Consider the following 26115-nt stretch of genomic DNA (forward strand, 5'->3'; position numbering starts at 1 on the left):
TCTTAGTTTTTTTAAAAAAATTACAACGTCATGGCTGCGACGACACGTATACACACATGAAATATACCGATTTAGTAAAAAAACACATACTGCATTTCACAAATTCAACAATAAATTTATATCACATACTGCATTTCACAAATTCAACAATAAATTTATATCATGCGGGAGGAACCCAAACTTAAGGTGTTGGTGGCTTCATTCGCACAAGTCGGTATCGTGAGTTGTTCAAAGTAGTATATCATAGTCGGTGTATGCATATATTCGCAGTATTGTTCCTCGTGTGCTCGACAAGGATAAGAGGAAGAAGGTGATCTTCTGATCGGTGGGCACTGAGCGGTCACGACGAAGCTCCGTAAAAACTCGATCGTCCGTACATCCGAGCAGGTGTCGCGCAAGGTCCGCAAGATGGCGAGATAAGAAAGAGCGACAAGAGCTCAGGAGTCAGGAAGGGGACACGAAGTGAAGAATAGTCAGCGGTGGCAGGTGGCGGCGCGCATGCGTGTGGCGGGCCATCTTGGCGAGGCAACTGTGACGCGCGTGCATGTGCGCCAGCGCTACATGTGTGCATGTGTCATGGTTCATTGTGGAGTGCGTTGGGATGGAAAAAAAATTTATCTATTGAGTTACCCATATATACTCGTGGGTATAAAATCTTACCCATATATATACTCGTACGGATAATTTTACGTGTCGAGTAACCCGTACCCGTTAGGAAAGTGTTAAATTCAAATATACCAATAAATACACATATAAAAAAAGTTCAACTTCATATATAACAAATCATATGATTACATAACTCGGTAGCTAAACAAATGATAGCTAAGTGTATTATTTTAGCTAAGATAGGTTCTATTAGATGGTTATAGTGGTATTGATGAGGGTATATTTTATCCATGGATAGTACCAACATGTACCCGTTGGCTAGACTGTTCAGTTCCTTTTGTGGCTTCTGCCTGTCTTGTTGGGCTGTAAATAAGAAAGTCTTATGTAGTTCATCGTAGGCCAAAACTTCTCCTGTTATCGTAGGCTCTTCACTGATCTCGTGATAGTGGTTAGAGTCTAGATAGAGTATTGGCCGTGTTCGATCTTTTGGGATGTTTTACCGCGGGGTGGCGGTTGTTTCAATCTTTCCTATTTCTTAATGAAATAGAGGGCTTCGCCCCTTCATAAAAAAAGTACCAACATGTACCTGTATCCGTCTACCCAACGGGTAGAGGTTATTTCCTATTAACATACCTACGGGTAAAAAAAATCGTCACGTATCTGCCTTATATCGGGTAAAATCCTGTCAGGTAGTCAGTTTTCGGCTACCTATTGCCATCTCTGGCAGTGTGTCATCTTAGCACTGAAAGAAATTTATTTCTGCTATTAGCAAATTTCATAGTTTCAGCAGCATGCTATGAGCAGCTCACATTTTTTAATTTTTTATTACCTTGGCACTTGGCAGTACTTCTGTCTAATGCAATAACTGTACCAAATTTTCTCTACGTAAATGGATACTCCACACGTTCACCGACCATGATGGACAAGGCTTTTTGGTTTGGGCCTTCCAATCGGTCCAAGAGCACGGGAGCCCATCTGACCGCGGCTCTAGTGGCCCGTCGTCCTCCTCTTCGCCGGTTTCCACACGTTCGCCGGCCGCCGCCCTCCCCGCTCCCTCTCCCGTCCGCTTGGTTGTTTACGCCTGCACCCAGGCTAGGGCAGGACATCCAACGCGCCACCTTGTACGGCTGCTGCCTGGGCCTGGTTTGAGTCTTTGACGAAACCGCAGAAGCATCCGGCGCCCGCGCTAGCCTCCTCCTCCCCCAAGCGTTGTTTCGCCGCCGTTCGATAGCTGAGGGCAGAGGCGGGCAAGTATAGGAGATGTCGGTGCTCATCGTCACCAGCGTGGGCGACATCGAGGTGGATCTCCACACCGACCGGTGCGCGCTCACCACCAAGAACTTCCTCAAGCTCTGCAAGTGAGTTTCTCGCGTCTAGGGCTTGTTCGATCTCTCTGGGGTTCGTCTATAATTTCTGACAACCAGCACTGCGGATGATTTATGTACTGCCCTGTGTCAAGCTCTTCAGTTGGCCAATTCGGCATAGTAGTGTCACTATTGGTTTGATTGTATTTTTTGGGTTGCAGTTGCAATAGGTACAAGTTGGTGATCCTGCATCTATCCGTAGTTTCCACATCAGTTTCGTGGGATTCCTAGTCCCAAATGTATTTAGCTGATTACTGATTTCTAGGCTCGTAGGTATGCTACCAGAAATTTCGAAACAATTGCGTTGCGGGTACTGGACCTTTATAGCGTTGATAGAGCCACAGTCTTAGGCGCCATCAAAGGATTCTATTCTGTTTCTTAGGTTTCTCGTTGTTGATTTTTATGACATTATGGGAACTGGATTTAGCTTCTACTGTGGCTCCTGCACTCAATTTCTTGCACAGTCTTGAATTTTCACCATTGGAGATTATGACTGCCTGCTCTTTTGTTATCACTAAATTATGGAAAATACTATCTCACGAGTTTCAGATTATCGTTTCAGATAATTAGGGTACTTATTCTCTGGTTTTCTTCTTTGACCGATCAGAATGAAGTACTACAATGGGTGTCTGTTCCACAAGGTGGAGAAGGATTTCTTGGCACAAACTGGCGATCCAACTGGAACTGGCACCGGTGGTGATTCCGTATACAAGTAAGTGATCCTTTTGGTTTGAACTTCTGAAATGTCTCCAAATTTTCATCTCTGAACCATATAATGTGGTATCCTGCATCTAGATATAACTAGTGTCTTCAATGGATACAGTACAAATATAGTTTTTGATAGTACAAATATGTTTGCTAGTCTCCATATGTATACAGTTGTTATTATTGAGGTATCTTATTATTACATACTGTTAAATGTATGCCTGAAAACTATATCTTATTTCCTCAGATTTCTCTATGGTGATCAAGCTCGATTTTTTGATGATGAAATCCGTCCAGAGTTGAGGCATTCTAAAACTGGAACCGTTGCTATGGCCAGTGCTGGTGAAAACTGCAATGCCTCGCAGGTGCAGTGCTGCCCCAGTGTCTTAATTGATAGTATTGGATGTTCCATTTTTCAGTACTTCGTTGCTTGTTTTGGCCTACGATTTATGTGCTTTTTAATGTTTTTAGTTCTACATTACCTTGCGGGATGACGTGGATTACCTTGATGATAAACACACTGTGAGCAGCACTTGATTCTGTTAACTGGTTTTTTCTTCTTCTTATGTACAAAATTCCCTTATTTGAACAATTCTTGTGTTTGTTCTGTTGACCATAGGTGTTTGGGATGGTTGCCGAAGGTTTTGATACGCTGACAAAAATAAATGAAGCTTATGTTGATGATAATGGAAGACCATTCAAGGACATAAGGTGGAGTTTTGAATTTTTTATTAATGTCTTAGTTACACCATTAAACGAATGTTTAGGGGTGGTAATGGGCTCTAAATTTTTACACTATAAAATTTAAGGATTGAATCGGATTAAAATCCGGCTCTACTCCTATTCATTTTTGAACTAAATTTATTAAGGACCCTAACTTATTGTGAAGAAACATTTGGATCGTGATTCATTACCACCCCTATGAATGTTTCACTTCTTCTCCAGCATTAGTTTCCTTTGTCATTTTAATTCCTGTTTGCTGACCGCATACAACTTAATTATTTGCAGAATTAAGCATACATATGTCTTGGATGATCCTTTCGATGATCCTCCTCAACTTGCTGAACTTATTCCTGAGAATTCTCCTACAGGAAAGCCACGTGATGAGGTACTTGAGTATCCTAATCATGTTCGTTTCAGTAATAAGAGAGGATGAGTCGAAATGCATCAATCAATCTTTACCACAGGCCATGTGTCATGGGCATCATAGGGAGCGAGAGGCAACAACCAGGCTGGGATAAGGTTAGAGAATAAGATTGAGATGAGCTGGGATAAGGCTAGAGAATAAGATTGAGATGAGAGAATTGTGGAGAGTGGGTTAGCATCAGATAAGTCCAAGAAAGTAGGAGTTAGTTGAGAGTTTGTAGAAGTTAGTTAGCCATAGGGCTATTTATAAGCCGCATGGCAGCAAGGAATAAATCAAGCAAGATCATTAACAAACCAATCTCTCTCCCTTGCAATGACCCTCTCAAGCGCCTAGGGCTGCTACCCTAGAACCAAGCCTGCGGCAGAGGGGTATAACCTCGCCGGAGAAGACAGCTATCCCCATGGACCGTGACACCTGGTATCAGCTCCAGGTTATCCTCACCACCACCAGCCGCCCATCCCTCACCACCACCAGCCGCCGCGCCATCTGCCGCCGCAACGCCCTCCCACCCACCCTCTCCAACTCCAGATGCATTCGCTCGGCTCGAAGAGAAGTGGGATCAATTCGTTGTGATGTTCCACCGCTACAAGGAGAAGACAGAGAAGGAACTCCAAGCAGCGGTGCGGCTTCAGGCGGCAGCGCGAGGGTTCCTGGCACGCCGCCAGGTACAGTCCCTTCGTGGGGAGAAGCACCTTGTTGTGGCCTCCAGGGCCACCCCATGGCCGTCATCACATGAGCAGGCCGTGGTGCGCTTGCAAGCCGCAGTGCGCGGCTTCCTTGTTAGGCGGGCGGTGGGGAAGCTGCACTTGCTGATCAGCTCATCGCTGCACCAACTCGCAGCCTGCGCGCCCAACCACCAGGTCTCGTCTATACTTTTTGAACCCCCTGCAGAAGTCGAGATCTGGGTATGCAGCCCCCCTGCACGGCCAAAGAGGGTCGTCCCCTTCATTCGGGCAACTGCCTTGGTGCTGGACAGACCCAACATAAGAACGGGCTGGTTCCTCCTTCACCTTTCATCCAACGTGAAGTCCGCATTTCAGCTCTTTCCTTGGGATCCAGGAGGACAGGAGGACATAGCTGCAGTTCAAATTTAGATTTTAGTTCCACAATTATTTTGTATTTTCGTCTTAAATAATAAAGGTAAGCTGAGATGTAAAAGGCTTAACCTTAAGTCGTGTCAGGTAAGTCTATGGCAGCTCGAGGACGAGCTGGTCCTCAAGGGAGGGGGAGATGTCATGGGCATCATAGGGAGCGAGAGGCAACAGCCAGGCTGGGATAAGGTTAGAGAATAAGATTGAGATGAGCTGGGATAAGGCTAGAGAATAAGATTGAGATGAGAGAATTGTGGAGAGTGGGTTAGCATCAGATAAGTCCAAGAAAGTAGGAGTTAGTTGAGAGTTTGTAGGAGAAGTTGGTTAGCCATAGGGCTATTTATAAGCCGCATGGCAGCAAGGAATAAATCAAGCAAGATCATTAACAAACCAATCTCTCTCCCTTGCAATGACCCTCTCAAGCGTCTAGGGCTGCTACCCTAGAACCAAGCCTGCGGCAGAGGGGTATAACCTCGCCGGAGAAGACAGCTATCCCCATGGACCGAAGACACCATGGCTCATTCATTCTCTTTTTTTTGTTTCTTTTCCTGATTTAGCAATCGTTAAGAATTGTTAGATATCAAGGATTCTGTTTCTTTTTCCATGTACCGGTTCTTCTATTTTGGTTCCAAGCTACTGTCGAGGGCAGACTGCAGTGTGCGCCCCCTATTTTATTTTATTGGCACTGTACCTAAAGGTTGGCCATGGTAGTTATTGAGTGTGCATCATTTCATTTAGCATTGAAATCTTCCCCCCTGTACCATGACTACCATCTGTATGAACTTGTGCTACAAGTTGGACATGTTTCAACCATATAAATAAAAAGAGATTGTATCTTGAATCCAATAGTAATCTGGCAACATGAGTATGCTGTGATATTTTCCCCTTTTTTGTTTCAAACTTACAGGTTGCAGAAGAGCGCTTAGAGGATACTTGGGTTCCTTTGGACCAAACAGTTGCTCCTGAAGAACTTGAGGAAATGATCCGCTCTAAAGAGGCACACACAAATGCAGTAATACTTGAGAGTGTAAGTCATGGTTCCTTATGAAAGCCATCAACTTATTTTTCTAATTTAGTATTTGTATTATTTTTAACGACTGGTTAATACCTTTTTTGTGCAGCTGGCAGATATTCCAGATGCTGAGGTTAAACCGCCAGATAATGTCTTATTTGTTTGTAAGCTCAACCCAGTAACACAGGTTAGTGTTAGTTCCTGATTGCTTGCAGCTTGTCTTCTTTCCGGGTTTTTTCCACTTCATTGGATTTTTTAAGATGTACTTGTTCTTCAACCTCTGTTCATAGAAGTACCTGGTTTTCTACTGCTGTGGCAACATTGCTGGTTATTTTAGGCCTGAAATTTGAACATCTTTTGCTGATTAACTTCAATCATTTTGCAGGATGAAGATTTATACACAATCTTTTCTCGTTTTGGAACTGTGACATCGTTAGTGCCTTTCTTATTACTAATTGTGTGCATTTGCTTGTTTATTCTCGTCTTTCAATTTCTTAATTTTTGCTTGCAGAGCTGAAATAATTCGTGACTACAAGACTGGAGATAGTTTATGCTATGCTTTTATTGGTATGTTTTGTCCCTGAAAACTCTTAATGCGTTGACAAGTACTATTTGCTATTTGGCTAGATCCCTAGTTCCATTTTGTTCATTGCACTATTACATTAGCTTATGTACCTGCCCGAGGCAACTGTGATCTATTTTTTCAGCTGCATTAGCCTTACACATGTTTTTTTGTATGGTGACTAGTTAGAGATCGAAAGATGAGCGAGTAATATACATGAAAAGAAACAATCCTCATCTACTAAAGTAGTGTTGTCTGTCTGTCTTTTTTATTTCCTAACTATTATCATAATCTAAGAGCTGCACTCTATTGAAAAGTAGAAAACTTCCCTTTGTCTCTTCAAAGTTCCTTTTGGTACAGTCAGGGGCCGTTTATGTGCTGATACTTAAAAAACTCAACCAACCTAGGAGGAAGTAGGTGTTGTAAAGAATAAATATACACCCAAGTTTGAGCCAAAGAGGACTTGAACCTAGGTGGTAGTAGGACACCCACACCTCAGATTCTCACCAATATAGCTAGGTTCAGTTCTTTTTATGCGCTGACAGTATTTGTGAATTGTCCTAGATTCATGATGCTTAGCTCTTAGCTGAGTGTATGACATGCTAACAATTTATCTTGATCTGTCAGAATTCGATACAAAGGAGGCTTGTGAGCGTGCATATTTCAAGGTCAGTACCTCAGATTACCATGTGGATGTGTATTTACAGTGGTACAATATATCTTTTCACGCATAGTTTATTGATTACTCATTGCATGTTTATTTTCTCCATAAGAGAGTCCTGCCCTACTTAGGATGTGCCCAACAATAACTATATTCCTTTTTAAGGATAGGGTAGAACCAACCTTATAGTTCCATTGATTTTAATTAGCCATGCAACATGCAAGCAGTGCAGAAGACCAAGAACAAAAAAAAAGGCTGAACAAAGCTAAAGCCTAAAGCTACCTGATAGAAGGGAAAAACTAAAATGAAAATGGTAAGGACTGTGAGTTGAAATAAAGAAGAAAATGAAACAAATATCTTAAAAAACTGCTTAGTCAACTTGTTTGCCCAGCGGAGAGTAAGTTTTGCATCTAACACATTGGTCATATTGGTTCTCATGTGGTGTTCCATTAGGCTGTCTTCAGCGGATCACGTAAAATAGGGGGCACGACACTATAGATGACACTGTTTGATACTGTTTGCAGAGTGAAGTTTGAAATAGGGGATGAGATAGAGGAACTGCTGTAGACAACCTTATGAAATAATCTTAAGGGCTAGTTTGGGAACACCATTTTTCCAAGGGATTTCTATTTTCCAAGAGAAAATGAACTAATTTCCTTTGGGAAATGAAAATTCCTTGAAAAAATAGGGTTCCCAAACTAGCCCTAAGAGAGGATTATTTACACGCTGTTATGCTTGTAGATGGACAATTGTCTGATTGACGATAGAAGGATCCATGTTGATTTTAGTCAGAGTGTTTCGAAGCTGTGGGGTCAATTCAGACAAAGCAAAAGAAATGCAAAGAAAGGTAAAACATTCGAAACTCTATTGTCCATAAGCCTGTTTTCCACTTTATATGTATTGAAAGTTTTGCCATCTTTAGTCTCACATTCAACCATTGTTTCTCACTGCAGATGGGTGTTTTAAGTGTGGCGCCCCTGATCACCTAGCCAGAGACTGCGATCAAGACGGTGAGCAGAAAAACAAAGGCCCAAGTTATGTTCTAAAAGATGAAAATACACAACGTGGTGGAAATCACCGTAGAAGGTCAGTCTCTACCCTCTTTGGTCCTTTCTTTTGTTGTACAAAACATTGAACACTTTCATACTGTGATACTCCACTCTTTTGCAGCTATGATCTAGTATTTGACGAAGACGAAGCTGATTGTTCTGAAGAGAGAGATCATGAAAATGGCCACAGAAGAAAGAATCGAAGAATAGATGATCGAAAATCAGAGCTACCACCTCGTGGTGGTCGTGATAGAAATAGCCATGAGAGAACACACAGTGATGAGAAAGGAAGCAAGCATGGGAAAGATGATAGGAACCGAGGGGATCGGAAACATGATGACTACCACAGTTACAGTAGATCCGGTGACAGAAGCTCTGGTAGAAACGATGATCGTGATTATAGCAAGCGCCACGACAGAAGCAGAAGTGGGGAGGAAGAGAAGGGCTACAGACGAAGGGATAAGTCTGATGGTGAGCGGCACCATAGAGACGATGGCTACGATCGCCGCAGGAGAGATGAAGACAGCCACAGGAAAAGGAGCCCAGATAGTAAACATAGAAGAGAAGACGGAGGGCACCATGTGAGAAACCAGCAGTCTGATGATAGGTCCTACAAGGAGAGAAGGCACAGAGATGGTAGATAAGAAAGTTTCTGCACGACTCGGTTTTCTTGCCTGCTTTCCACTGATGTCTCTATAAGCTGGTATTCTTAGCTCAACTTTTTTTTTTGTAAGTCAATGTAACTGCCTGGAATATGTTGAATTGTTGTAGTGTCCAGATCTGAATCTTTTTTTGTGTGTTTACAGTTTTTGCTGGATAATTTATTGCAATCAAAAAATTGCTGACTTAGACTGTTTGCGCTTATTCTATTGTAAGGATTGGCATGGGCCCATAAATAATTCTATTGTAAGCTTCATAAACCCTCAGTTACTTCATAAATAATTCTTCAACTGCTGAGGGTGACCTATCCGTCGACTGTGAAGTGATACAAAGTGTGTACCATGATCTTGTCGACCTTCCATTGCTGAACTGGTTGCAGCAGTGGATACGCCCCCGTCACCAACAACCGGTTCACTTCACTGGCATTGGGGAGCAGTTGCTGATGACGCAATATCATTAATGGTTTCTTCAATTTCAGAGGCCATAGGGAGTGTCACGTTAATTTCAACCGTGCTTTCTTGCTTGAAAATGAGATTAACATGTAGTGTTCTCGAAAAAGGCATGCGTCATGTTCTGTTTGCTGCTTTAATTTTCCCTTGAAGTAGTAAACAAGGTAAAATGACATAGAAAGACAGTGCCTAAAAATATGCACCTGTGACAGTGAGGTGCTTGTTTTCCTTCTAGATCCCTGTTGCCCTCCCTTCAGAGACGCGACGTTTGAACCTACGTAGATGAAACCAACAGCCGATTCGGAGGCACAGTATCAACAGAACTCGTTGCACAAGCACAAATGATCTATCTGTTCTTGGAAACAAAAGTCCCGAGTGATGAACGACACCAAGAAAGGTAGTTCGGTTGCTTCCATGCATTGTTGGTGCAGGAGTATAGAGATGGCTTTCTAGCAGGAGAGAACGGCCCCTCCTTTTCTCTAACACCATTGCAGAGGCAGTACCTGGCCGGATGGAATGCTGAAAGCCTGAAACCACTGAGTAATTGACTAGTCTGATAGTCTCCGATCCTGAGTAGCTAGGGATGCAGGTTTTAGTTACTTTGGGTCATTGGGACGACCCAAGAACTTCTCAAATGAACTATAAGGATTTGTAGGTGTGGAGCCATAACCCATGCAAGTTTATAGGCTACTATGAGAAGATGTACCGGAGTGTACGGTAACATGCTACGCTAGAACAAAAAAAAAAAAAAAAAAAATAACGCGTTCAACAGAAATATATTGTAAGCATAAGATCATATAGATTGTTACTACTAGACTAGGGCCAGAAACGAGCCGGTTGCCTCGGCTCGGACGCATTGCGAGCTGTGAGATATAGCTTGACTCGATCTCGTTCAGACTCCACTCTAAATCTCATTTAGAGCCTAAATTATATATTCCATTATATATAAAATTAAAAATATGTAGGAATAATCTAGTAGCATATCCTAAACTATATCTAGTATCGAGTCCATAAAGAATACGAAAATAAAGCAATAACATAATAATGTAATAGTGTAACAAGGTATAGTATAGCACCATATCATTAGGCTTGATTATGTGCAGGAAATCTCGGGACCTATGTCCATGAAAAGCATGCATGGCTAGAGAAAGCCGCAATTGTCATGAGACTCCGTTTGGATCCTTTGAATAATTGAATTATATTCTAACAATCCTAATTTAGACACATATAAATTAAGCTAAGATGGTTTTACACGAAATATATGTGTATACTACTATTGATCATATGAGAGAGACATTTATGTGCTACATTTCTACTATAAGGGAGCGAGCCGAAGAGCGTGTTATAAATTGCAGAGTAGAAACATATATCAGAGATACATGAAATCAATTTACGTCCCCCATCCTATTGAGAAATGTTTGTATTTGAACTTTAGAAAAATAGTTAAATATCAAATTCCAATTCAAATAACCTACTATATTAGGTGAATTCCAATTCCTCTAAAATGAATGGATCCAAACGAACCTAAGAGCTTATTTGGTTAGAAGGGGATGAAGGAGAAATGATCTCCGACTCCCTTTTAACCAAACAAACTCTAAGGACTAGTTTGGAAACTCAAATCCCCTACGGGATTGGAGGAAATTGATGGAGAAATGAACTAATTTTACCATGAATCCCCTTCATTATCGGAGAGGATTTGAGTACCCTAAGAGAAATATTACTAAAATATATAGGAGTAATCTAGTCTAACTAAGGTGATTTCACCTTATATGACATAGGTGAACTTCACCAAAACTCAGATGGGAAAGGCTGATAAGGAAGGCAGGCAGGTGTTAGCTAGCTAGAGCGACCACAAAAGAAGAAGAAAAAGATAGCAGCTCCCAATTTTCAGCAAAAAAAAAACCATGGTTGGTTGGCCATGGTGGGCGTCCCCTTGAACAATAGACACACACAGGCAGGCTTGTGCATGCCGCATGCGCCCGCGTCTTCTTTTCGTGGAGTCACCACGTTTTCCCTCCCCCTTAACTGCTTCGCTCCTTCCTCACTGATCACCACTCAGCCGCTCCCCGGGTGGTTGCACGCAACGCAGCCAAAGAAACGCCCGGCCGAAGGTGAGGGGCCACCGATCGATCGGGTGCAGTTGTCGTCGGAGAGATGGACGACGTGGAGGAGGGTGTTGGCCGGCCGGCGGTGCAGCTGCAGTACACGACGAAGCGGGCTGCGAGCTCGCCGTGGGTAAGCTCAGTTACATACGAGACTATACTTTCTTTGCAATTCCTGGAAGTGACAGACAACAAGTGTGTGAGTCTGGTTCGTCACTTTGAGCTTATTATGACGCTTCCAACACTAGTTCAACAATGTTGCGGAAATAAATAATCCACGACCATGGTTTTGACGCATGGTGGGAGGCCTTCCCCTTCAGTTCTGAGAAGCTGGAAATTCTTGCTGAGAAAGCAAGCTGCATCACAGACCTTGGTGTCCCTTTTTGCATCACAGACCTTCAGTTCAAGGTCGTCTCTGCTGTGGAGGAAATACAACAAGATCAAACAGAGGAACAGTGCGTTTGGTCTCCGTCGTAGTTAGGGGCCGGTAGGTTTCTTTTTTTTTTGAGAAATTCGGGGGGGGGGGGGGGGGGGGGGGCGAGATACCCCACCTTTTCATTGCCAACATAAAAGCTCATACATGAGTTAGTTATATGTCGGTTAAGTTGTTACAGAGGGGATTAACGAAGAGAATATCGAAACCCATGCAAGGGTTACATAACGATCATTAGAGGGGAGCCTACAAGACCACAATTCTGCATCATCACGACAACCAGCCATAAGACGCTCATAGCTCGGAGAGAGAGAGCGCGAAAAACAACATCGTGGCGGTGCTTCCAGAGACGCCAGCAACACAAGAGGAGAAAAACATTAAAGTGTGCAGCAGGCAAGTGACCTGGGGATCGAACGCACCAAAGATGTGACGCGTCTTCGTCTGTGAGAGATATTCCTAGTCGCGCCCAGAAGCCAACAGCAAAAGGGCAGCCCGAAATCAGATGCACCGAGCTCTCCACGGCCGACAAGCAAAGTTCACAGATATCATTCTCCACGCAGTGTTTTTTGAGAAGATTATCTTTGGTTTGAATCCTGTTTTGCACCAATAGCCAGCCAAAGAACTTAACTTTAGGGGGAGCACGGTTTTCCCAGATAAACTTGTAGTACTCGCATCCCTGGCCATTAGTCACAACAGCTTGGTAGACAGTCGATGAATTGAGTTTATGTGCCATGTCTTCCCACGGGCACAACCGGAGATCAGGAGTCGCAGACAAGGATACACCAGCAAGGAGCGCCTCCAGCTGCTCCAATTCTCTAGCAGCCACGGTGGAGAGGCGAGGGACAAATGCAATGCGAAGGGCTGTAGACAGGACATTGCAGACCGAGGTTTCCTTGCGTCGGGCGTGCGAGTAGAGCGCCGGCATGGCATCCACAAGAGGCCCCGTAGACAACCAGCAGTCGTGCCAAAAGGCTGTAGAGCGACCATCGCCCACCTCCACCGTGGTAAGTAAGCGATAGTCAGGCAGAAGGCGTCGGAGGGCAGCCCAATGAGTACCAGCTGCCGTGTTGTCTGGAGCAGACATGGGGCCTCCAAATTCCACTTCTAACCAGCGGGCCCAAGCTGAGTCACGTGAGTTGTGTCCACGATGGAGGAGCTTCAGTAGCAGACAGGTATTCTGCAAGCGGAGATCACGAACACCCAGTCCGCCATCTTTTCTCGGGAGACATGCCCGTTCCCAATTCACAAGACACTTCGCACCAGAGACTGTTTCTTCCCCGGCCCATAGGAAAGCCCGACGTCTAGAGTCGATGGCCTCAATCACGCCTGGAGGGAGGGCGAGAGCCCCCATTGCATAAACAGGCAAGCTGTCCAAGACTGCATTAACAAGAGTAAGTCTGCCATGGTGATTAAGAAGACTCGCCCACCATCCAGATAAATAACGGTTAGCGCTAGCAATGATGGGAGCAAAGGCTGCAAGGTTCAATTTCTCATTAGAGAGAGGGAGACCAAGGTAGGTCTGCGGGAACGCACCTTCTGCACACCCAAGAATGTTAACGAATCGAGTGACATCAGGAGCAGGCACATGCATTGGAACCAGTGTACTTTTGTTGTAGTTTATATCCAGACCTGTTGCACGGGTGAAGCTTTGAAGAATCGACTTTAGCTGCAGCATAGCCAGCTCATCAGCTCTTGCCACAATCAGTGTATCGTCTGCATACTGGAGAATTGTGCATGAACGGTCAGCTGTAAGGGGGTGTCGAATGGTGCTATCTCTGGCCAGCAGCTGCTGTAAGACATCAGCAACTAGTATGAACATGTAGGGTGACAGCGGGTCACCTTGACGAAGGCCTTTCTTGCAAGAAATCCATCTGCCCGGAACACCATTCAAAAGGACAGCCGACTTAGCAGAGACTTGCAGTAGCTTAATCCAGTCACACCAAAGAGGAGGGAAGCCACGTGCCTGTAGAACAGTGAGTAGAGCATCCCAGCTTACACTATCAAAAGCTTTGGCAAAGTCAAGTTTCAGAACAACAGTTGGAGCTTTCCTTTTGTAACAGCATTGGACAAGCTCAGTAGCATAGACAAAATTTTCAGAAATTGAGCGTCCTTTCAAGAACCCAGTCTGGTCCAAATCAACAAGCGATGTGACTTGCTGTTGGAGGCGAGATGTCAAAATTTTACCCACAATCTTTACTGGACAACCTTGGAGTGAAATCGGACGAAAGGATCCAGACGCAACTGCACCAACAATTTTTGGGATCAACACAATGTATGCTCTATTAATTCTTTCCATATCAGAGGCACAGGATTAACCTTTGGGAGGCCACGGTACACGACGTGTGCCCTTTAGCCTTGCAACGAACGCACCTGTGGCACCACCTGCAAGATTAGTGACCGCAGACCAGACCGGTTCTATAGCAGGGAGGAAGGAGGGATCATGAAGCCAAGCATTCTCAAACCGAAAGCAATGTTTTTTTGGAAGGTACGGTTCTGCAATGTATGCGTGAGTTCCTTTCCTTCTAGCTCAGGCACCGGCCTGAACTATGTATCTACATATGTAGTCTCTTGTTCTTTTTTACCTCAAAACTGCATCTACAGTTCCATTGTTTAACTTGTAGCTAGCAAACATTCATTCTGGATTTCGAAATCAAGAATATACACCCAGCACTCCTTGTTCCTTTAGTCTGCAGATAATAGTTACAGATAGTAGTGAAACATAGAAACAACACTGCAAACTCACTATATTACCGTTCGTGTTGGTCGGCGTGCAGGGACTTCGGAAGGCGACGCTTTTACTGGCGTACCAGAGCTTCGGCGTCGTGTATGGCGATCTCTGCATTTCGCCCGTCTACGTGTACAAGAACACCTTTTCCGGGAAGCTGCGGCTGCACGAGGAGGACGAGGAGATCCTCGGGGTGCTGTCCCTCGTCTTCTGGAGCCTGACGCTCATACCGCTTCTCAAATACATCATCCTTGTTCTTGGAGCAGATGACGATGGAGAAGGTAATACGCACACATACTCATGTCTGTGTCCAGTTCTTCTAGCTCATTGTTGTTCCTTCAAACTGTCTTGAGTTCAATGGCAATGTGTTGTGTTGTGTTGTGTTGTGTAATGCAGGTGGCACATTTGCGTTGTACTCGTTGATGTGCAGGCGCTCAAGGATGGGCCTCCTGATGAACAGTATAAACGACGGGTGTTTATCGGTGTACAGCCAGGAGGAGGAACCTCGCGAGGAGGAGCTGAAGAGTAGTCTGGCGATAAAGTCTTTCATCGAGAGGCATTACTCGCTCCGTGTCCTGCTGCTGCTCTTCGTCCTGATGGGTACTAGCATGGTTATTGGGGATGGCGTCTTCACCCCAACTATGTCAGGTAAACAACCTTGGGTTCTCGTGTTCATTGAGATGGTTTAGTTTTCTGCCTGGAACTATCAGTTTAAATGTAACCTAAGCCCATGAAATATTACTGTAACTGACAAACACTATATACTCTTTTGCGCAGTTCTATCAGCAGTTTCTGGACTCAGAATCAAGTTTCCAGAGCTACATGAAAGTAAGAAGCTGTTTATTATACATATTGCTCACAATGATTTACTTCTGTTAGGAGCAGATGCTAGTCAATATTTCCCTGGTTAGTTACTTGTTAATCTTTGGCATTGCACTGCTAACTACAGATGATTGAATCTTTTTGTTTGTTTGTTTGTTTGTTTTTTTGTGTGTGTGTGTGTATAGATTACACTGTGCTTCTCGCCTGTTTCATTTTGGTTGTCCTTTTCGCGCTGCAACACTACGGAACCCACCGCGTTGGGTTCCTGTTCGCTCCTATTCTGCTTGCCTGGCTTGGCTGCATCGGCGGCATCGGCATATACAACATATTCAGGTGGAACCCTAGTGTCGTCCGTGCTCTGTCCCCGTACTACATATACAACTTCTTCAGGAAGGCCGGCAAGGATGGCTGGAGCTCGCTAGGAGGGATTGTTCTATGCATCACAGGTTCGCATCTTCCTCTATCTATTTCTGTTTTCAATTAAGGTTCAGTTAAAGCTGTACTTGAGAATTTCTAAGACTTGTAAAATTTCAGGTGCTGAAGCAATGTTCGCTGATCTTGGGCATTTCTCCAAACTTTCACTGAGGGTAAATACCTTCTTTTTTTATGATAGATGATATCTTTGCTTTACTTGCTGGACTGGATGTGCCAATCTTCTGTCTTTAACTGTGTCAAAAACTTCACTGAATCCTTTTTTTTTTTGCTTTGCAATGGCAGCTTGGATTCACAATAGTTGTGTATCCATGCTTAGTCCTGGCTTACATGGGTGAGGCTGCTTATCTATCTAAACATAGAGAGGACCTACAGAGCAGCTTTTACAAAGCTCTCCCAGGTGAGGTGGCAATGCTTATGTAGCTGAATGGAAGTACCTAAAATTATTCTTGTAATTTTCCTCAATCTCTTTCTGTTCTTCTCTTCTTTTCTCAGACAGAGTGTTCTGGCCTGTCCTGATCATCGCAACACTAGCCACAGTCGTTGGGAGCCAGGCCATCATCTCAGCTACGTTCTCGATCATAAGCCAGTCCAGGGCTTTGGGGTGCTTCCCGCGGATAAAGATCGTGCACACATCCAGCCACGTCCACGGCCAGATCTACATACCGGAGGTGAACTGGGCCCTCATGTTCCTGTGCCTGGCCGTCACCGTCGGCTTCCGCGACACCGAAATGATCGGAAACGCCTACGGTACGTACCAATTTCCATTCGTAGGTTCTCCTGCGACGCAGAACTGCTGCAAAATCTGCAACATTTCTACTGATCCCTTGTCCCACCAGGGCTCGCCGTGATCCTGGTGATGTTCGCGACCACATGCCTGATGTTCCTCGTCATCACGGTCGTGTGGAGCCGGAGCGTGGCGCTGGCGGCGCTCTTCACGGCGGGGTTCGGGTCCGTGGAGCTGACGTACCTGTCGGCGTGCCTCGCCAAGGTGCCGCACGGCGGGTGGCTGCCGCTGCTGCTGTCGCTGGGCACGCTGCTGGCCATGTCGACGTGGCACTACGGCACGAAGAGGAAGCGGGAGCACGAGGCGCAGAGCAAGGTGCGCCTGGACCGGTTCCTGGGCCTGAGCGCCGGCATGGGCCTGGTGCGCGTCCCGGGGGTGGGCTTCGTCTACGCCGCCAGCGCCGCCGCTGGCGGCGTGCCCCCCGTGTTCGCGCACTTCGTCACCAACTTCCCGGCGTTCCACCGGGTGCTGGTCTTCGTGTCCCTGCAGACGCTGGCGGTGCCCCGTGTGCCCCCCGGCGAGCGGTTCCTGGTGGGGCGGGTCGGCGCGCCGGCGCACCGGATGTTCCGCTGCGTCGTGCGCTACGGGTACAAGGAAGGGCGGCGGGACCACTTCAACTTCGAGAACCAGCTGCTGATGAAGGTGGTGGAGTTCCTGCAGCTGCAGGACGCCGCCGCCGCCGCCAAGGCGGGAGGATGCGTGTCCGGGTCCGGGGAGCTGTCGGTGATCCCGGCGCACGTGGACGCGGGCTCGGCGCCGCCGTCGTGCAGCGAGATCGACGCCGGCAGGAGGGTCCGGTTCGAGGAGCCGAGCGGGGCCGCCGCCGGCAGCGAGGAGGAGGTGAAGACGCTGCTGGAGGAGCTGGAGTCCGGCGTGTCGTACATGATCGGGCACACGTGCGTGCAGGCCCACGAGTCGTCGCCCGCCGTGAAGAAGTTCGCCATCAACGTGGTGTACGGGTTCCTCCGGCGCAACTCGCGGCGGCCCGCCGTGGAGCTCGGCATCCCCAACACCTCCCTCATCGAGGTGGGCATGACGTACAAGATCTGAGTCCGACTAGTGTCTAGTGGCACCTCGCCGGTGAGGACGAGCACGCTAGCTGGGGCTGAAAACACCGACGAAGCTGCAGGCTACTGTAGGGGAATTGCTATTTCAGAATTCAGAGTCACAGGGCCCCCTTTTTTTTGTCAGAGAATCAGGCGGCATTTGCTGGTCAGTTGTCATTCGCTTTCTGCTCCCACCTTTCATTCAGCTCACGTTCAGACATGCAACATGACATTCAGCGAGACCACCGTTGGGACCGGCCAGGGGCTTCAGATGTGAGGATTAGGCAGCACATGCATATATTATTATTATTATTATTATTATTATTATTATTATTATTATTATTATTATTATTATTATTATTATTATTATTATTATTATTATTATTATTATTATTATTATTATTATTATTATTATTATTATTATTATTATTATTATTATTATTATTATTATTATTATTATTATTATTATTATTATTATTATTATTATTATTATTATTATTATTATTATTATTATTAGTATTATTATTAGTATTATTATTATTATTATTATTAGTATTATTATTATTATTATTATTATTATTAGTATTATTATTAGTATTATTATTAGTATTATTATTATTATTATTATTATTATTATTATTATTATTATTATTATTATTATTATTATTATTAGTATTATTATTATTATTATTATTATTATTATTATTATTATTATTATTATTATTATTATTATTATTATTATTATTATTATTATTATTATTATTATTAGTATTATTATTAGTATTATTATTATTATTATTATTATTATTATTATTATTATTATTATTATTATTATTAGTATTATTATTAGTATTATTATTAGTATTATTATTATTATTATTATTATTATTAGTATTATTATTAGTATTATTATTATTATTATTATTATTATTATTATTATTATTATTAGTATTATTATTAGTATTATTATTAGTATTATTATTAGTATTATTATTATTATTATTATTATTATTATTATTATTATTATTATTATTATTATTATTATTATTATTATTATTATTATTATTATTATTATTATTATTATTATTATTATTATTATTATTATTATTATTATTATTATTATTATTATTATTATTATTATTATTATTATTATTATTATTATTATTATTATTATTATTATTATTATTATTATTATTATTATTATTATTATTATTATTATTATTATTATTATTATTATTATTATTATTATTATTATTATTATTATTATTATTATTATTATTATTATTATTATTATTATTATTATTATTATTATTATTATTATTATTATTATTATTATTATTATTATTATTATTATTATTATTATTATTATTATTATTATTATTATTATTATTATTATTATTATTATTATTATTATTATTATTATTATTATTATTATTATTATTATTATTATTATTATTATTATTATTATTATTATTATTATTATTATTATTATTATTATTATTATTATTATTATTATTATTATTATTATTATTATTATTATTATTATTATTATTATTATTATTATTATTATTATTATTATTATTATTATTATTATTATTATTATTATTATTATTATTATTATTATTATTATTATTATTATTATTATTATTATTATTATTATTATTATTATTATTATTATTATTATTATTATTATTATTATTATTATTATTATTATTATTATTATTATTATTATTATTATTATTATTATTATTATTATTATTATTATTATTATTATTATTATTATTATTATTATTATTATTATTATTATTATTATTATTATTATTATTATTATTATTATTATTATTATTATTATTATTATTATTATTATTATTATTATTATTATTATTATTATTATTATTATTATTATTATTATTATGACCTACGCCGGATATATTTGCATAACCGTTCTCGATATCATGCAAAGATACGGGATGCGTCAGCTGGTTTCCGTTCTGGCACTAGGATAATGCGGTGGTGGTAATGCCGGGATATTAGTAGTTGCTCTGATTGGAGCGCAAGGAAAGCTTCGCGGTGCTCCTCCGATGTCCGAGGCCTGAACCCTCCTCTTTCGGCTCCGTGAGCTCAGGCACAGATGCAGGCAGGAATCAGGTTGATCTGCTCATGACGGAGAAGGATGAAAGATCTGCAAACACCGGAGTGCAAGTTCCAATCCAAGGTGCAAGTGTCACGACTGCTTGACGGGCATGTTTGGTTTGATACGGATTAGAGGGGATTAATTGAATAAGTGGCCTCTCAATACACTTCTAATCGAACAAGTCCCGAGTAATTATCTCTTCAACAATTCAATTTAGGCGGCACAACTTCCAGCATAGCATCCGTTGAAATCTTAATTAGGCTACTATGAAAGACACTTTAAAAAAATTATGTAAGGGGCTTGTTTGAGAAACTCATTTTTCTAAGTGATTTTCATTTTTTATAAAAAAAATATTTCATTTTTATTTGGAAAAAGTTTTTTTTTAAAAAAATAGAATTCTCAAACTAGACATAAAAAAGGAAAAAGACCAGAGAGTCGCACATTTTTTTCCCCAGAATGCGCGCAGCTCTGGAGTCTGGACTAGGGCTGGAAACGAGCCGAGCCGAGCCAGGCTCGGCTCGGCTCGGTGCGGCTCGGTAAAAGAGCGAGCTGAGCCAGGCTCGGCTCGGTTGTCTGACGAGCTCTGTAATCAGGCTCGGCTCGGCTCGGTACAGGCTCGCGAGCCGGCTCGCGAGCCCACCCTTCAGTTCAATTCTCAACCAGCAGCAGTAGTATATATTCATCACTGGAAATAAGCAGCAGTATATTCAGCTCAAAACATACAAGAAGATACACGAGCCCACCCTTCAATTCAATTCTCAACCAGCAGCAGTACTGCAGTAGTATATATTTAGCACTGGAAATCAGCAGCAGTATATTCAGCTCAAAGCATAATGTTCTCAACAAAGAGTATTAGAAATCAGCACTAGAAAGAGTAGTATATAATTATATATATTCAACAAAGAGTAGTATATATTCAGCAGTTCAGCACTAGAAATCAGTAGCAGTATATTCAGCTCAAAACATAATGTTCTCAAAACATAATGTTCTCAACATAATGTTCTCAATAAAGCAGTATATTCTCAAGCAGCAGCAGCCAGCAGTAGTATGATGCATCTTCTCTTGAGTCTTGACTCTTGACGTCTCCTTAGCTTAGCTTGTCTTGTCTCCATCCAATTCTTCCAAATTCTGTGAAGGCAATTCTAATTAGTTTACAAATAACACTAAATAATTCATGTTTCCCCTATATTCTAATAAAGAGTATTAGAATTCAGATCTCTTACTAGTTGCTTTCCACCAAGCTTTTTGGGAACATAATGTTCTCAACATTGTCCTCATCATCTTCTTCCTGATAAAATACAATTACAAAGTTCAATTAATGCGTGAAATAATACAACTTTAAGAAATGTACAAGATCAGCATACCACATATATCATGCTTCCATCATGTGTTCCTCGGATCCAGCTAGAAGAGCATACCAATGCCTCCACCATTGAAGGCCTTAGAGAACTACGATAATCATCTAGAGTTCTACCTCCCGTGCTAAAAGTAGACTCTGAAGACACAGATGTCGCCGGAATAGTTAGGAATTTCTTTGCCATTCTCGACACCACTGGAAATCTATGTGAATTAACCTTCCACCAATTCAGCAAATCAAACTCTTTGTCTGATAAACACACATTAGTCTCCTCCAAATAGATAAGCAACTCGCTCTTTGATGGGTTAGACTGAGTTGATGACAAGAAAGACTGAAATTGACATGAAGCGGATGGCAAACTACATGATCTTTCAACACTCAAAGATGAGGAAGCATTAGATTTGCTTTGAGACTCTTTTCTCTCTCTATGCTGCACCTCAAAATCCCCATAAAGTTTTTCTAACTCACTACGAACATCTTCTAATTCAAACACAACTTGATGTTCATCAAATATCTTATTGAAGCACCACTCAATAAATCTCATTTTATACCTTGGATCAAGAATAGTAGCAATCACCATAACATACTTGACAGTTGATCTTAGATTGCTTATTAAAGAATCCAATGCAGCAGTCCCATCCTTAACAACCAAATTAATTATGTGTGCACAACATCTGATATGGAAATATTTTGCAACAAAAGCACTTCCTTGTCTAGCTGAAAATCTGGCCCTCAAACCTCGAATAGCACCATCATTGTTTGAGGCATTATCTAAAGTCATGGAAACAATTTTATCCTCTATTTTCCAGCCAGCAACACATTCATATACTGCTTGTCCTATAACAGGCCCTTTGTGTGGGGGGTCCAATTCAAAAAAATTCAGGAAACGACATTGCATCTTCCAATCACTATCTATGTAGTGTGCAACCAAACACATATAGGATAATGTTTGATTGGATGTCCACAAATCAGTGGTTAGGGAAATATACTCAACACCTTTAAGGACTTTTGCTAGTGATTCTTTTTCAGACTCATAGATCTTTAAACATTCAGCTCTTATAGTCTTCCTACCAATAAACTCATATGAAGGATTCAAATACCTCATGACAATGTTAAACCAAGTATGCTCAACCATCCTAAATGGATACTCATGAACTATTATCATCTTAGCAATTAGTTTTTTTACTTGCTCATGGTTATAATCTTTTGGAGAAGTGATAGTAGGAAGGCCAGATCCAGATTCACCTGCTGTTGATGGAGCAAAATTTAGAAGAGATTGATCCTGCTGCTTTGCCACATGCTTCAAATACACGGCACAAATTCTCATGTGCCTTGACAAATGAGATGTTGTTGATCCTTGTATGTAAGAATATAGCTTCTTACAATAGTTACATTTTGCCTTTGATATCATCTTCCCCTTCTCTGTCGTATCCGGCACAGTCACCTTAGTAAAGGCATCCCAAACTTTAGATTTTGCCTTTTTGCTCCTTTCAGTTTCAGTTGTAGCCTTCATCTTCACCCTTTTGCGCCTTCTCTTGACCCCTTGTTTACTTCTGTTGTCCTCAGATTCATCAATATTGACATTGTCCACTGAATCATCAATTTTTCCACCAAGCACTACCAGTTCATCTTCAGACATATCATCCCTCTTGTCAAACGAATTACTTTCTGAATCAGTTCCATCACTTGCAGTCCTCCCCTTTCCTTCCACAGCCGATTCCATCAATAAAAGTAAATAGCCAGACAGCAACCTATAGTCATTGATACAATAAAAGTAAATAGCCAGACAGCAACCATTCTAAGCATTGGACTTCAGAATTTCAGATCACTTTACCTGAGTACCTGACAGGCGGACTGAAGCTTGGAGGATGAACTTCAGATTTTCAGATCACTAACCTGACCAGCGAGGCAGCAACTACTCGGCTGATCGGTTCCTGGAGGGATGACAACCTAGCGCCCCTGCCTGGCAGGTGCAGGCGGCGTGGAGTTAAACCAGCAGGATGGCAGCCCAACGCCCTAGCCTGTACATCACGTATTCACGTGGAGGAAGAGGGATAATAGGAGGATTAGAATAATGAGCTAACGCTAGAGTCCAAACTGCTAACGGTGGCAAATTCCAAACTGCCAAGTGCCAAGTGCTAACGCTGGAGCCAGAGGGCTGAGGGATTGGAATGACGAGCTCACTAACCTGACCTGAGTAGCTGACGCGGTGATGCCTGACAGCCTATGCCATCGCTGGAGCCTGGAGGGATGGGCGGCGGTCGGCGGATGGCAGCTTGGCAGCCAGCAGCCTGCCTGGAGGGAATGGAATCACGGTCACAGACTCGGCCTCACGGCCGCACGGCGGGATGGGCGGGTCACGGCCGCGGTCGTCGGCGGCTCGGCGCGTCGCGTGAGCGGTGAGCAGAGCGGGGCGGCGGCCGACGGATGATAGGAATTAGGAACAACCGAACAAAATGGTAAGTTTGATACCCTAGGTCAGCGACAGAGTTGGGCCTTCAGCTGTTCAGATTTGGGCCGAGCCTCGAGCCGGCTCGCGAGCCTTGACGAGCCGGCTCGGCTCGGCTCGGTACTATAGCGAGCCGTGGAATCAGGCTCGGCTCGGGCTCGTTTAGAGTCTCGAGCCTCTCCGAGCCGAGCCGAGCCTTAACGAGCCCGAGCCGGCTCACGAGCCTCGAGCTTTTTTTCCAGCCCTAGTCTGGACCATGCCAGTGCCACTCCCACGAACCGGTGACCGCTCGTCGGCTCGTGAACCTGACGCCGCTGCCCACCGTCAGCTCGCAAAGCCGCCGGCGTCGGCGCACGCGGCGAGGCCGTCGGGTTGGTCGCGTGCATTGCCCGGCGGCAGGGCCGGTGATCGCTGCTGTACAGCTACAGCGCGCAGATGGCGTTTCGGTGCCGGTGCTTTCCGCTGCTCGGCGGCGCCACCGTTCACGACCAAAGCACCTGCTTCTTCGCAATCTCGGCAGCCAACAGTAACTCCGAAGAGTCTTGCTCTTGCACGCTCGCTCGAAATGGTCATCGGGAACGCAGCACACGAAGAGAGTAAGGTTACTGGGAAAAATAAAAAAGTCAGCGCATCGCATCACATTGCATATCCGGATCTCGGAACACGAGAAGAGGATTTTTGGCGTTTTGCACCGGGTTTGCTCGGTCTCAGTCACGACTCACGAGATCACCAGGGCACCAGCCTTGCGGCTTAGGGGGTGTTTGGTTGCTCCTGCTAAAGTTTAGCCCGAGTCACATCAAGCGTTTGACTTTTAAATAGAAATATGAAATATAGACCCAACCAACTGGACTAGATTTGTCTCGTCTTTTAATTTTCGGCTGACAAATTAGTTTTATAATCCGACTACATTTAATACCCGGAACGGAGGTTCAAACATTCGATAGGACAGGGGCTAAATTTTAGCGGGGTGTAACATTTGGTTCTGTGGACTAAAGTTTAGCCCGGGTTGTTAGGATTTATGGGCTTGGCCCAATTAAGAATTTCTAATAAATCCCAGGAAAATCTCAAAAGCCCATATAAGTGGATGACAAAGGGATAGGTGGAACCAATAGCACCATATTGCTAGCTCTTGTGGAGTAGAGCTAACTTAAATATGGAAGCCACACTCACTCACCAAGTCATGGATGAGAGGAGAGAGTGTGGAGAGCCACACGCACGCGCGCGCTCGCTCGCCTGGCCTGTCCGGGCCGGGGCGAAGGGCGCGGGCGCACGACATGCGCGTGAATGGTCCGCCGAAATCCGGCCCCTCGCCTTGCGGGGGCGCGGCTACCTTTTGCCGTTTGATTTTTTGGTTTCTTGGCTGTTACGCTTATCCTAACCGATCGCTATAAAATCTCAACTGATTGCGAGATTTTCGTGGGCGGATAAGCACGGGGCTCGCGGACTGCGGACTTGGCCCTATAAAAGGAGCCCGGCAGCCAGCCTCCAAATCATCCCAGATCCCAGTTCGCCTTCGCCTCTCTTCATAGCTGAGCCGCCTTTTAGTTCCCTTTGTCCCGACCGCAGAGGTGCATCTGCGATCAGGAGAGCAGGTCTCCGGAACCCTTCGTCTTCTAGATCCTGCACCGGGAGAGGGCGAATAAGGTTTTTGGGAAGCGTCTTCACGCGACTGCTCGTGATCTTCTGACATCGTCGACCCAGCTGATCCTGGCGCGCGCCAACAATCAGTAAGTCTAATCAGTACGCATCATCTGATTTGGCTTTTATTTCAGTTCTTCTGATTTGGTCATGATTTATATTCGGAATTTAATTTGGAATTTGTCTAATTATTCAACAATCCAAAAACCTTATTGTAGACAATTTTCTAGTTTTTCTATGGCTGCTTTTGCCGATGCGCTCAAGCCAGAAAAGTTCAATGGTATGCACTTTAAGAGATGGCAAGTCAAGGCCACGCTCTGGCTTACTGCTATGAATGTCTTCCATGTTAGTAAAGGCAGACCTGAGGGTCCACTGACTCCTGAACAGGAGAAAGAGTACGACCATGCCAATACTATGTTCACGGGAGCCGTTCTTAGCGCCCTTGTTGACCGTCTGGTTGATGCGAATATGCAGTACACAGACGGGAAAGAGTTGTGGGATGCACTTACTACTAAGTATGGTGCATCAGATGCTGGCAGTGACCTGTATATCATGGAGAGCTTTCATGATTATAAGATGGTTGATAATCGCTCTATTGTAGAGCAAGCTCATGAAATACAGTGTATAGCCAAGGAGCTCGACCACCTTAAGATAGTCCTTCCTGACCGATTTGTGGCTGGGTGCATTATTGCAAAGTTGCCTTCTACATGGAGGAACTTCGCCACAGCTCTGAAACATAAGAGACAAGAGATATCAGTTGAAAATCTGATAGCGTCTCTGGATGTTGAGGAGAAAGCTCGGGCAAAGGACACGGGATCTAAAGGAGGCGAGGGCCACTCCAGCGCCAACATGGTTCAGAAGAACCACAACAAGGGCAAAGGAAA

At 43.1% G+C, this 26115-nt stretch overlaps 3 protein-coding genes across 5 annotated transcripts; 2 read left to right on the forward strand and 1 right to left on the reverse strand.

Moving 5' to 3' along the window:
* The first annotated feature begins 1521 nt into the window (after nt 1–1521).
* On the forward strand, nt 1522–9117 carry LOC100216940 (peptidyl-prolyl cis-trans isomerase CYP59). Its single transcript, XM_008649233.2, has 14 exons — nt 1522–1964; nt 2578–2682; nt 2923–3040; nt 3147–3197; nt 3295–3386; nt 3684–3783; nt 5821–5940; nt 6035–6112; nt 6311–6357; nt 6437–6492; nt 7115–7155; nt 7890–7995; nt 8102–8234; nt 8319–9117. Exons 1-14 carry the CDS (start codon nt 1867–1869, stop codon nt 8839–8841), a joined length of 1668 nt encoding a protein of 555 aa, XP_008647455.1. The 5' UTR covers nt 1522–1866; the 3' UTR covers nt 8842–9117.
* Nucleotides 9118–11371: 2254 nt separating this feature from the next.
* On the forward strand, nt 11372–17796 carry LOC100279933 (Potassium transporter 1). The gene is made up of 9 exons (NM_001152883.1): nt 11372–11541; nt 14616–14847; nt 14963–15214; nt 15344–15394; nt 15574–15834; nt 15923–15975; nt 16106–16220; nt 16316–16570; nt 16660–17796. The coding sequence occupies exons 1-9, from the start codon at nt 11461–11463 to the stop codon at nt 17655–17657; spliced, it is 2298 nt and encodes a 765-aa protein (NP_001146355.1). The 5' UTR covers nt 11372–11460; the 3' UTR covers nt 17658–17796.
* Nucleotides 17797–20646: 2850 nt separating this feature from the next.
* Nucleotides 20647–23728, reverse strand: LOC109940178 (zinc finger BED domain-containing protein RICESLEEPER 1-like). 3 transcript variants are annotated; one of them, XM_020539333.2, is made up of 6 exons: nt 23333–23620; nt 22979–23165; nt 22390–22895; nt 21152–21282; nt 21011–21075; nt 20654–20915 (listed from the first exon to the last, which is right to left on the reverse strand). In XM_020539333.2, coding segments are annotated over exons 3-6 (675 nt in total). In that variant the 5' UTR covers nt 22868–22895; nt 22979–23165; nt 23333–23620; the 3' UTR covers nt 20654–20914. The 3 variants fall into 3 exon arrangements, with proteins under 3 accessions (XP_020394921.1, XP_020394920.1, XP_020394922.1); XM_020539332.2 differs by having other exon boundaries at nt 20647–20915; nt 21152–22895; nt 23338–23728; XM_020539331.2 differs by having other exon boundaries at nt 20647–20915; nt 21152–22895; nt 23333–23630.
* Between the last annotated feature and the right edge of the window lie 2387 nt (nt 23729–26115).

This window comes from Zea mays, chromosome 6, assembly GCF_902167145.1.
Source record: "Zea mays cultivar B73 chromosome 6, Zm-B73-REFERENCE-NAM-5.0, whole genome shotgun sequence".
Classification (NCBI taxonomy): domain Eukaryota; kingdom Viridiplantae; phylum Streptophyta; class Magnoliopsida; order Poales; family Poaceae; genus Zea; species Zea mays.